Raw genomic sequence first — 13610 nt, 5'->3', positions numbered from 1 at the left:
GCATGCGCATGCGCCCTACTTCAGCAATAATGGCGTCCTCCATTGCGGCGCACAGGTTACATATGAGTGGACGAAGCAACCTCGCAAAATGTCTCCAAAAGGTGCACAACTTTTGTCACAGAAGAGTTGGAACTACTGCTGTTCCAGTCCGTGCCGACGTACCAAGAAAGGACGAAAACAGTCAGTAAAGTTAACGTTCCATCAAGCTGATAAGTGAGCTTGGTCTAAATGCTGGGTTTGATATGCTTTTAGCACAGCGCTCATGTTATATGGTGAGAGTGTGGTACTGTCATAGATGAGTCGTACCTGAAGGATTATATATATTTTGTGTTAATTAATCCTGTCTTTACGTTATAAGGTATCTACTTCAAGTCGTCGAACATGTATCTTTATGTTTGTAACCATGTACACTGGTATCTAGTGGCATACATACTCGAAATGTGAGCAACAACAAGGAGAGTGGAGAGATTCATCCTAACAGCAAACGTGGGAATGTATTTTGGCACAAAGCAGTCAATGAATTATTGTTCTTCTTCTCGGCAGGTGAAAAGGATGGACGTCTGTCTTTTTACGCTGTCCAGGCCCATAGACAAGAAGAGGCGGAAAGATCCGTTCTCATCAACTGCCACCCCAAAACCAATGAGAGAAACATCCCCAAATTGTTATCATTACATGGTGAAATTAAAAAGTACTTTATTTATGAAAGCTATGTAAGTAAAAATCCTTAACGCTACATATGCTTGCTAACTGAGGTACAAGTTTGAGTGTGTTTTTATTCTTTTCTAGGGCACGTATGCAGTGGTGGAGTTTGCTTCGCAAGACAGTGTTTCCTCGTTACTCGAGGAGGCCACTGTCCCCAGTAACAACCATGAATCTATGGTTCCTTATAAATCAAGATTACTTACACTGAGAGGTCTGACAGAAGTGACCAACCAGCAGTCCAGTAAACAGAGCCACCCACAAACCACCATTCCCATTAATGAGCTTATTCAGAGACTTTCTCAAGAGGAGAGTGTAAGTAAATGTCCATTTGTGTGATTCTGTTTGTAATACATTTCTGAAACCTGAATAAAAACAAAATGTGTTTACTATGGTACACATCTGCCTTTCCCCTCAGATAGACCAACAAATAATCTCCTTGACCGAAGCCTACCAGCTAACTGAGGAGAACAGCCGACTGCGTTTCCTTGTCTGCTCTCTGCTCAAAGACATCGCCGCTGCTTACTTCCCAGAATGCGCCATTAAACCGTTTGGATCAACAGTGAATGGCTTTGGAAAGCTGGGTTGCGATTTGGACATGTTTCTGGACCTAGATGACGTCAGTGGAAGGAATTTAAAAACGGTAATGACAAATAGTGCACTGATCACGATGCACTCATAATAATAGCTGATATTACCTAAACTGTGTTGGTTTAAGGATATCATGTACATTTTGTTTTTGCAGATAGAGTAGTAATTTATCACTTCTTAAAATAGTGGACTTTTTATTTACTGAGTTATTTTATGAGGGAATGGAATGCAAATGCACACAATACAAGACACAAATGTGATTAGTTTGTCAGTCATCTTGCTTTAATCTGAAATTGATGTAGTCTAAAGTGATTGGGTGGCGACCAGTCCATGGTCTACCATGGCTCTCACCCTCGACTCTACTGAGGACAATAGAAAATAGACGGATGGATGATACAGTCTTCCACGGTAACCCGCTCTGATTAAGTACTGTACTAACATGTTCCATAAGCAGTTCTTTCTTGGCTAGATTTAATCCAAAAGACGATGAAAGACCAAATTGATTGATTGTATCACGTCTTGAGGCAACTTAATCTTGAAATGTAACCAACAGTCTGTTGATAGTGTTTTCTAAAAATGATGTCTGCTATGGGAAGTTGAGCTACATCAATGCAGACCTGGGCACCTATGGCAACTCCTTCGGGCAGCATTATTCTACTAAAAACACTGGCATAGAAACAATCGTTCAGAACATTCAGAGAGAGTCTCCCATACCATTTTAAAAATGTTTAAAAACAATTAATTGATTAATTTCCCCCATAGTTGATCAAGGAAATTTAATCAAATGCCATTCTGTTCAAAGAAATGTAAACAAAAAAGCATTAACTCGTTGCTATATCTGTTTCACAACAGCTTGAAGCTGAAACATGAGAAGAATTTTTGCTGCCATTCAGTGAGAGTGAGCAGTCCATTAATGTAATCCACTCTTCCATGGTTCATGAGTTGGCAACAATCTCCGTTGAATTGGGCATGAGGCATGCTGCTCCCTCATTCAGTTAAACAAACTGAAAGCAACCTACAATTTACCTACATTACTTTTTAAAACAGACTTTTAGGTGACTCTACTAGCCCACTTTTAAGGCTGAGACTATTAATTGACCCCTTCAGTTTTTGGCTGCAACATCTCTGTTGCTTTTAAAAAAAAATACAAATTTGACTTTTTAAAATATATTATACTCATTGTAGTACCTCAAGGGGAAGTTCAGCTTGTACTTCGATGTATACTTTATGTTCCACACCTCACAGAATCAGATCACCCAGACATGCCAGGCATGCAAGGGGAGATTCCGAGTGAAAGAGGTGTGCAAAGAAGGCTGCAACACTTGAGCTGAGGTGGTAGGGATGGTGCTGAGCTCAAGGGCATCATGACAGTAGCCAACAAGAAAACTAGCATCTCGCTAACAAGTAGTTGAAATGTTTATATTTTTGTCCACAGCGGGATTCAGGGAAGTAACAATAAAAAACTGGAGTAATGTGGTTGCACATCTGTGCACATACCATTTAAAGACCCTGTGATTAACCTCCTAACTGAGGTGTGTGCAACCAAATGATTTTTTTCTTTTTTTTCTTTTTTACATTCCTCTAAAATATTTCTTTTTTTTTATATTGAGTTGCACAGTTTATAGGTCACAATGGTGGTAATCTTTTGAAAGGATTTATCTTAGTCGAATTTGAGTGAATTTAAATCACAAAACCCTGGCATTTGAACAGGGGGTCTGTAGATATACTGTATAATACATTACAAAAGACTAAATGTTGCAACTAATTTATTTATTTTTTTGCTTGTACACAACAAGCCGGTGCCAAGTTATGATTAAAAAAAACAAAGACACAATGTAGCGCCTTCTGACCTTCTCTGTACTTTTCCATCAACATCTTCAAGGCAAATAATGCATCTGTGGTACTCTTTTCTAGGCATGAAACCATACTGTTGCTCACAAATACTCACTTCTGTCCTGAGTCTAGCCTCCACTACTATTTCCCATAACTTCATTGTGTGGCTCAACAACTTTATTTCTTTATAGCTCCCACAGCTCTGCACATCACCCTTGTTCTTAAAAATGGGCACCAGCACAATTTTACACCATTCCTCAGGCATCTTCTCGCCTGCTAGAATTTACTGAACAAGCTGGTCAAAAACTCCACAGCCAGATGCTTCCATACCTCCACAGGAATGTCATCAGGACCAACTGCCTTTCCATTTTTCATCCTCTTTAATGCCTTTCTAACTTCCCCCTTACTAATCATTGCCACTTCCTGGTCCACCACACTTGCCTCTTTTACTCTCATTTCTCTCATTTCTTCATTCATCAACTCCTCGAAGTATTCTTTCCATCTATCTAGCACACCACTGGCACCAGTCAACATATTTCCATCTCTATCCTTAATCACCCTAACCTGCTGCACATCCTTCCCATCTCTAGCTGTCTGTCTGGCCAACCTGTATAGAGCAATTTCTCCTTCTTTAGTGTCCAACCTGCCATACATGTCATCATATGCCTCTTGTTTGGCCTTTGCCACCTCTACCTTTGCCCAAAGTCACATCTCAATGTATTCCTCTCCTCAGTTCTCTAATAATTTAAACCCTGCCCCTAAACTTCTAGCCTTACAGCCTTTCCACCTGGTCTCCTGGACACACAATATATCAACCTTTCTCCTAATCATCATGTCAACGAACTCCTGAGATTTTCCTGTCATAGTCCATTCAAACATTCAAAGTCCCCACATTCAGTTGTAGGCTCTGTGCTTTCCTCTACTCTTTCTGTCGAAGAACCCGCTTTCCACCTCTACTTCTTCTTCGACCCACAGTAGCTGAATTTCAGGGTGGCGGATGTTAGAAGAAGAAGAATTTTTAGGAGAATCACCTTTTATTGTCATGAACATGCATGCATGCACACGAAATTTGTTCTCTGCGTTTTACCCATCACAGTGAACACATACACGTTAGTGGAACACACTGGAGCAGGGGGCAACTGAAGCGCCCCGGCAGCATTTCAGGGTATCAGTGTCTTGCTCAAGGACACCACAGCCATGAGTCCGGGGGATGTTGGCGGATGGTCCAGTCGGGGTCTTGAACCTAGGTCCCTCACGGTGGCAGGCGATCATCTTAACCATTAGGCCACGGTTGTTAACCTGGGCCAAGCGGGATGCCCTTCCTGACCCAACCCTCTGCATTTATCCGGGCTTGGGACCGGCCTACAGTTTGCACTGGCTTTTGTCTCCCATAGGGCTGCATTTCGATTTTAATTTAAATGAATGCGGTCAATACAGGTTCAAATCCATGCTGACGACCTCACTGATATTAGCAAACGCCCATGTATTATTCTTCGAAACTGATCAGATGTCTCTTTCATTGTGTAGCCAAAATCTGGTTTGACCTTGGAGTACCAGATGAAGCAGGCCACTTCAGAGCGCGCTGCCACGCAGAGCATCCTGTCTGTCATTGGCGAATGTGTAGACCAGTTTGGACCCGGCTGTGTTGGTGTGCAGAAGATCCTGAATGCCCGATGCCCCCTGGTCCGTTTTTCCCATCAGCCATCTGGTTTTCAGTGTGACCTCACCGCCAACAATAGGTATTGACCCTCTTCCGTACATTTCTAGACGAAGCCTTCACAATCATAGTATCAGGTCTCGAAATCTCAACGTGCGTCCCTGCTTGTGATCATCTAACCATGATTGGATGTTGTAAAAACCCCAATCAAAAACAAGTTAGAGGTAGTGGGGGTTCAGTCCAGTATTTGCGTAACTGAAACTGCGCTTGTGTTTATCTTTCCGTTTAATTGTAAGATTGTTGACATCCCACTCTTAACGTGACACATTGAACATGCCCACATAAACAACATCACATAAGCTAATACAGAGAAAACCACTGTGTAGTTTCTAAGGAAATAGTTGCAGGGTGCCTGTTGTGGGTGGTTTCGAGGGGCGAGGGGGACTTTCCTTGACTCTTGCTCAGAGATCTTTTGACTATTACAATTTCCTGTCTTTGCTGTGGTGTGCAAGTGTGTGTCTCAACAGGAAGAAAAAAATGGTAGACAACTACAGCACATTAAGTTACAGTGACAAAGGAAATACTGCTCTCTAGTAGTGATTTAGGATGCCAGTTTCAGTGACCTTTGAGTAAAGGCACCAAGCCAGGGACTCTACATTTAAAAAACAAAATGCACACTTTATTATATTTGATATTGTATTTTTAGGGCAACTTGCTATTTGTGTTTTTTTCTTTCTTTTGTATTTTATACAATTTGGTAACATTTACATTTTTACACTACACTCTTTTTAAAACTTTCTACATTTATTATAGTAAGGATAAGCGGTACAGAAAATGGATGGATACTATTACTGTATAGTTGGGTAAAATTTGGGAGAGGCATGATAATTTATTATGGACACTTTATGGTACAGGTAATCCTAAGAAAAGGTTCATACTCTAGCTAAATGCTTAATGCAATGCAAAATTTTTATTTTTATAATTTTTTTATTTGTTGAATTGGTATATTTTGGCTGTAAAACACAGGAAGACTGTTAGACATTGTTTTGGATAGACATATTTCATTTTTACTAAATGTACTGGATACATTATTATGCGTTATTCTGAAGGATGCGTTATTCTAAAGGATGCTAATAACCTCTTGGATCAACTATAGGAGAACATTTGGTATGCCTGTATTTTTGAGGAAGGGTATGAATATAGATTCACTTGAAGTCAAAATGTGGCCAGGGTATGAATAATTCTTGGATTAACTGAATATTTTAACATACATAATGTTGGTTGTACAGGCAGCACGGCGGTAGGGTAGTTGTTAGCACATCTGCCTCACAGTCAAGAGGTTGAATCTCACCTCGGGCCCTCCTGTGCGGAGTTTGCATTTTCTCCCCGTGCTTGCATAGGATTTTGGGGGTGGTACTGTGGCTTCCTCGCGCATTTCAAAGAACATGCATGTTAGATTGATTGAAGACAACATTTTCTATCGTGGTGGTTTATATGTGCCCTGCAATAAACTGGTGACCAATCCTGGATGTAATGTTGGCTGTACATACGTAACACATTTTACTGTTTATTTAATGGCCATTATTGCAGGATGTGTTAACCTTACAGACATTGGCGAGTTTGCATTGAGTGTTTGGGTCAAATCATCAAACAACAGTAATACTAGCGCTCAGTTACCCTGTTGTCCACAGGGTGGCGATGAAGAGTTCAGAGCTTCTTTACCTTTATGGCCAACTGGACCCTCGGGTGCGTCACCTGGTGTTCACCGTGCGCTGTTGGGCCCGAGCACACGGAGTAACCAGCAGCATCCCTGGGGCCTGGATCACCAACTTCTCTGTCACCGTCATGGTGCTGTTCTTCCTGCAGGGGAGAAGCCCATCTATCATCCCCACCCTGGACCACCTACGTGACCTCGCAGGTACAACACAGCAACAACTTTAATTTAAATTAGCGTTAGTCTGCATTATTATTATTACCTCTGCCAAGGAGGTTCTTTTTTCAGTAATTTGGGTTTGCCTGGCCAACTGAGATTTGTCTTGGGGCATTCTTCCATTTGAGTATCGACACGTTGATCATGACAAATAATAATAAAAAAAATAATTAAAAAATATAAATAATTTTTTGTTACAAAATATGTGTTGTGATTAACAGGCTATCAGTCCAGGGTGTAACATGTCTCGTTCCTAAACTCCACAAGACTCCATCCTATCTATCTCTGACCTGAATAGGATAAGTGGTCGAAAATGAATGAAATACAATGCAAACTGAATGAAAATTTGCAATGTTTGTATGCGGTCAGAGCTTTAATGTTAAAACAGTTTAATGTAGATCTGTTCTAGATTAGGCATATGGCAGCAATTTATATTAAAAGGATAATTTGGGTGGTATATAACCTTAATAACTCAAGTGAGAAGTTACGTCCAGAAAATATTTTTTTCTCATTCCAAGGCGACAGAATATAAAAAGGTCTGCCTCCGCTATGGTTTTGACAAATGCTTGATCCTTGGGAGAGGTCTGACATCTTTAATTGTTGATTAACATTGACATTTATCTAAAACTGGCAAAATACTATGGTCAAAAATTTTAGCCAAGCCATTTTCCAGAAGGTGATACCTTTTAACTGCTTGTCTCAGCATCACTTTCCTAGAACAAATATTGTCCCCATGTGATTTAACGATCATTTTTCAGTTTGACTTAGTTTTTTCAGTTTGACTCAGTTTTGACTAAATTAATAATTGGAGAACTGTATGTCCTTAAGACAAACAGGTTTAGTCATCCGGTACTCCAAGGTCAAACCAAATTATCTACTTAAACGCCCCCCCCCTAACCCTAACCACCCCCCAATGTCTAGATCACAATGGCTTTTAACATTGATGCAATGACTTTTTCTGCGTTTCCGACCTAATGACCGATAAAAAGAAAAAGTGAATTTCCAAGCATGACTTTGCTTTAAAATTTCTAAAATGCCTTGTGTTGAAAAAGACTCAAAGGCTGAAACACATTTTTACCAGACATCATCCATCCATCCATCCATTTTCTGAGCCGCTTATCCTCTCTAGGGTCGCGGGCGTGCTGGAGCCTATCCCAGCTGTCATCGGACAGAAGGCGGGGTACACCCTGAACTGGTTGCCAGCCAATCGCAGGGACACATACAAACAGACAACCATTCGCACTCACAGTCACACCTACGGGCAATTTAGAGTCTCCAATTAATGCATGTTTTTGGGATGTGGGAGGAAACCGGAGTGCCCGGAGAAAACCCACGCAGGCACGGGGAGAACATGCAAACTCCACACAGTCGGGGCCGGGGATTGAACCCGGGTCCTCAGAACTGTGAGGCTGACGCTGTAACCAGTCGTCCACCGTGCCGCTACCAGACATCATGTTCAGAATAATAAATGCGTAGACAACAAAGAACTTGTCTGGACTGTCAATTCCAGATGCATCAGCTCAGCAGTTATTCACACTGAGATGAAGAGGGCATTCACCCAATGTATCTCCTCTTGCTCTTTGCATTTTTAAAAAATGATTATATCTTCAGGTACCCTCACTTGCTATTGCTAATAACTGAATAATAAATCTGTCTTATTTCACACACGTTACATAAGTTCTTTTGTTAAAACAAACACAACTTGTGAATGCACAATTCCTCCTTTTAGTAAATGAGCACTAACTTGAGCGTGCTCTAGAGTATACACCATCAAGACAGGCAATTAGCTGTTTTTCTATTTTGCACAATATGTAATGCACTGTAATAAATTTAAAGGGTTAAGTTAGGCAAACTTTAAAATTGGTGGACAGTCTGAAAAGAGTTTGTCTCTCCACTTTACAATAAAGGTAAAATACAGTGTTCTCTCACTATATTGGGGTTCATCTATTGGAGATTCAGTGCATTGCGGATGTTCATATAATAATCATAATTCAACATATCGCGGGATTTTGAGTGTATGCTGTATTTTTTTGTGGTAAAATAAATGCTTAAACTGTAAAAAAAACAACAACAACAACCTTAAAACACATATTACAAGGAATAAAATGTACATAGTGTACAGTACTACCGAGCATTACTGTATGTTAAAATAAAAAATGCAACTTAATATCATTTTTTTCCCCATGAGTTAAAAATGTAACCGTAATATAGTACCAAGCATCATACAATACATGTAAGCATAAAGGTTCATTTCCTTCATCTACGTCCCCACAGCGAAAACAAAGCAAATCAAAACTTTATTGTTGACCGCATCTTGATATTTCCATGCATGTCTTTAGCTATATGGCTAAGTGCCACCACGGCAGACTGCAGCAAGTGAACTGATCCTTCTTATTATTTCTCTCCCTGTCACCTTGGCTGCTTGATAATTGCCCTCCAAAAGCAATCAGACCAAACCTGACCACTATCCCCCACTGTCACAACCACCACCACCCGCCTTCTTCACTGCCTTTACCCCGTTTAGCAGAGGCGCTATCACACAGAGTGCTTACAGGACAATAAAAGGCCCATCACTCTGGTAAGGTCAATGACCCAGCCTCTTTTGGATACACTTGCATGAACACAAAGAGACGCGGCATCAGCCTCATCATGATGAAGGTGACTGCTAACAAGGCCATCACCGGGCAGTCCAGAAAGGATGTGATCCATGTCCTCTCATATTTTTTTTCACCACTTTGCTTTGTGGCACTCCTTTTCCTCGTGAACATCAACGCCATTTGTCTATGCCTTATTTATAACTGTCATAGATGTTTAAAGCCGCCATTTACCTTGTGTCCCTGCTTTCATCTCACAAGGTCCCGCGGACAAGAGCGTGATCGAGGGGAATGACTGTACATTTGTCAGCGACTTCGACAGGATCCAGTTCCGGAGCAACACAGAAACACTCGGTGAGAGCGTGAGCACAAAGACCAGATTGCAGGGATGCTGTTGAGTACAGATGTTTTCCCTTATGCATCCCGATGCTAATGTGACTTTTCTTTTCTTTGTCTCAGAGAAACTGCTTTGTGAATTCTTTGAGTTCTACGCCACCTTTGCATTCAGTAAGAAGTCCATAAATATCAGAAAGGTATGCATGACTGCTGTAACCATGTCTTGACAAAAGAAAACTAGTAACCTATTTGCAGCTTAAAACTAGTCTTTGTGACACTGTTCAATGTACATGTATCCCTTTAATTGAGCATCATTATTTCTATTCATATATTCATTTTCTGTCCCGCTTGTCCTCATTAGGGTCACAGGTGAGCTCTTGCCTATGCCAACTGACTTTAGGGGCGAGAGGCAGAGTACACCCTGGGCTGGTTTCTTGCCAATTGGAGGGCACAATTGTAGACTCCTCGCTTGCATTCACATCTCTAGAGAATTTTGTCTTCATTTAACGTAAGATGCATTATTTTGGAATATTGGAAGAAGCCAGAGTACCCGGAGAATAGCCGCGCAAGCACACTGAGAACTTGAAAATTCAATACAGGAGGATGTCACAGTGCTGCCAGTGTCATTATTTATGTGTAAACAATTATGATAAGCTTCTTAGCCCAAGTAGAGGCTTGGTGCTCTCTGCTGAGTATGTAAACACTCGGGCCACTAAATGCCAAAATAAATAATCATATAATATAATCAGATAATTCGGAGTATCTGTCATGCAAAAATAACAGGATGAAGATCGCTACCCACATTTATAAGTTATATAAAATATAAGTTCATTAAGAGTAGTATCAGATAGGTTGTTTTTGCAACAGTTTAGCATCTACCTCAACCCAGAAATCTTCACTCGGCATCCCTTTGTTCCATCCCCGGTGCTGAGCTCTATCAAGCAGATCTGTTGATAGTAAAGGCAGCCCGCTTGCATGGAGGCTGTCAGCCCACGCAGATGACAGCTGCCCTTGTCTTGTCTGATTGATGCTGGTCCTGTGAGATCTGATGCCCTTGAGCTGAGATCAAATTTAGGAACTCCATCAGGCAGCAAAGCATTATTTACCTCTACCAAGGAGGTTGTGTTTTTACTGGCATTGATGTATCGCCCCGTCTGTCAACGAGGTTACACTATGTCAACTGCTGCCTTTTTGGAGTATCGTAAAATGCAAATGGTAAACAAGCCAGTGTTGTCACCAATGTTAATTCATACGCAACAACAACAAAAATAATACAAATACCAGGTAAGAATTCTCCTGGGCAGTACAAAATCATAATGATTCTGTATTCTCGGGACACAGTTCACTAATGCGACGTGTTTTGGAAACTATTATTTGAACGGCTAAACAACAACAATAATGGAGGAGAATCAGGGTATCTTGTTCACTGCATGTGGCTTTTTAAAATGACATTAAAGTGGAGATTGAAAACAGCAAGAATTCATCAGCGTTGCAATTGTGGCGCATAACACTACAGGCACAACAACAAGGTAAGCTAATGAGAGATGTGTTCATTTCTGTCATTTCTAGCCATTGTATCCTGAAAAGTTTACTCTTTTTTTTTTTAATAACAAACTCAGCAAGTGGTTTATGTCACCTGTATGGTCAGCATGCTAGAAACACCCGTACCCATTTTTTAAAAGTGGAAAAGCATGACTAGCTGATCTGAATAGTTTCGGTGCAGTGGAAAATGCGCTTAAAACGCCATCAAAAACTGCCACTGAACCTTAAGCCATTAAAAAAAAACTTGTGTGGCCGGCTTTGTAGATCATATCTATGCAACACCTTTTTTGAATAATGATGGTGCTTTCTGTGATTAAATCCAAAAGCTTTGTGAATCTGTTTCCAAATGACATTATATAAAAATTGATCATCCACTAGTATGTTCTCCTGCTCTGGCTCATTTATCTGTTTGCCTGTTATGTCCCCTCCCACAGATGTGTTTCATGCTGGCTGTGCAATATACTGCACAAGACACAGGGGCTTTACTTGTGCTTGGTGTTATAATGAATTGATGATCTAGGTGAAGATAGACTCGGTAGTGCAATATATGAGACTGTTATCAAGTTCGACACAACTGAGGAAGTTTTGCAGGTAGAAGGTGGCCATGTCCTGAGCCTGTAGGCTTTTGCTGTTGGAGGAACAGCTTTAAATCAGCTTTACTGTGCCACAATTTGCTGGTTGGCTCCACTCCTTTGACAAATGGCTTCACCTGTCTTGACGTCCCCCTAACCCCATATTGATGATCAGTTTGATGGGCGATACTTATAAACGAGAGCCTCACCCCGCGTTTGAATTGGTTTCAAATGTATGCTGTGCAAATGTCATATTTCCTTTCGGAAGTCAAAGTGTCCTCCAAGGTGATATCCATATTTATTTATCCCTTTTGCCAGCCTGAGGAGAGTTGTTCCAGTCAGCCCCTATGTGCCCCAGATACTGGTGTAAGGAGGCAGAAAGCATGACCAACAAGACAGATGATGGTACATGCAGCACTGATCACCAACATATTTTAACCCGTCAGCCTTCCCTCCCTCCCTGTCTCCAGGGCAAAGAGCAGAACAAGCCAGAGACGTCCCCACTGCACATCCAGAACCCGTTTGAAACAACCCTGAATGTCAGCAAGAACGTCAATGGCACACAACTAGAACGATTTGTGGCTTTGTGTCAGGAGAGTGCTTGGCTGCTCCAGCAGAGTGACACCATTGCACCTAAAGGGGGCCGCACCCCCACACCTTGGGGACTAGCGACCCTCCTACTGCCTACTCAGGTTGCGGGGGTCAAAAGTCGAAAGAAGAGGAAAAGGGAGCCTGCTAGTGAGCGGATCAAGAGCTTGCTAGAATCCCTTAAAAATAAAAACCAGCCAAAGAGCTAAAGACTCTTGACATCCCTGGAAACGACCTTCATTTTATTGTAATTATTTTGACCCAAGGACACTTCTCAGCCACAATAATGGGGGAGAAAAAAAACAACCTTTTAATAGGATGTAGTTCTTTACATGAGCACTGGATGGTGGTACTGAAACTTCTATGTCTATACAGATGTCTGGAACCATGATCAAGGCAAGAAATTGTGAAGTACTGCTCTGTCAACTTTATTAAAGGACATCTACTATACTGTAAAAACTCATACAATGTACTGTATGTATTTCAAAATCAGTGTTCACTTGCTTTGAAACTTTGTCAAAGGATCACAATGCAAATGTTTTAATTTTAATAAATCTTTATGGACTACAAATGTGAATAATTATGAAATGGAATACAGTAGTTTGTCAAAATTACTATATAGGTTCATGCATGAACATGAAAGCCTCTTTTCTAAGTTCTAAGAACTGATAGCTAGTAAAATACAACAAAGCTCAACTGGAGCAGGCTAGCACATTTGTTCATAAAACCGGACGACATTGTGTTTATTTATAAAAATAAAAATAAAAAGTATTGTACAACACGCGTTGTGTGCATTTCCTGATCGTGAGTCCCAAACACGTTCAGGTACATCTGGATTACATTCATGGTGGTAGAGTGATGAGTAGAGCGTTCTTCCAAGCAGTTCATCTGAGTGACGGTTCCATCCCCTGCCATCACATTATCTCAATATATTTTTTTTCTTTCAATAACTGTACTGCAGTTGTTGTGCTGCTGTAAATTAAAGTACTGTACCATTTGTTTGCAATAAGAATCGGTGAGAAACCTGTAAATGTAACACTTAAATATAGTGCATCTTACAGATGGTTCTAAAGCTAAAAATCCCATTTAATTATTGCATCCTTTGTGCCATGGAAAAAGCACATAGTTTTAATGTTGGCAGGCTTTTATGGCTTTTGGATTTCTTTAAATAGGGATAATGATTGAAAAAACTCATGGCAGCAGTAGCTGAAAATGTTATATTTGAATTGAGAATTATGTAACAGCAAATGACCTAATGCAGTGACATA

The 13610-nt window shown here is 40.7% G+C and overlaps 1 protein-coding gene across 1 annotated transcript; it reads left to right on the top strand.

Annotated features, from left to right (window-relative positions):
- Positions 1 to 29: 29 nt before the first annotated feature.
- On the top strand, positions 30 to 13067 carry mtpap (mitochondrial poly(A) polymerase). Its single transcript, XM_061666303.1, has 9 exons — positions 30 to 180; positions 544 to 710; positions 787 to 1014; positions 1118 to 1342; positions 4651 to 4862; positions 6472 to 6698; positions 9566 to 9658; positions 9764 to 9837; positions 12225 to 13067. The coding sequence occupies exons 1-9, from the start codon at positions 30 to 32 to the stop codon at positions 12549 to 12551; spliced, it is 1704 nt and encodes a 567-aa protein (XP_061522287.1). The 3' UTR covers positions 12552 to 13067.
- Positions 13068 to 13610: the final 543 nt, after the last annotated feature.

Source organism: Phycodurus eques, chromosome 21 (genome assembly GCF_024500275.1).
Source record: "Phycodurus eques isolate BA_2022a chromosome 21, UOR_Pequ_1.1, whole genome shotgun sequence".
In the NCBI taxonomy this organism is placed as follows: Eukaryota; Metazoa; Chordata; class Actinopteri; order Syngnathiformes; family Syngnathidae; genus Phycodurus; species Phycodurus eques.
This window is presented reverse-complemented; position numbering and strand designations above follow the sequence as displayed.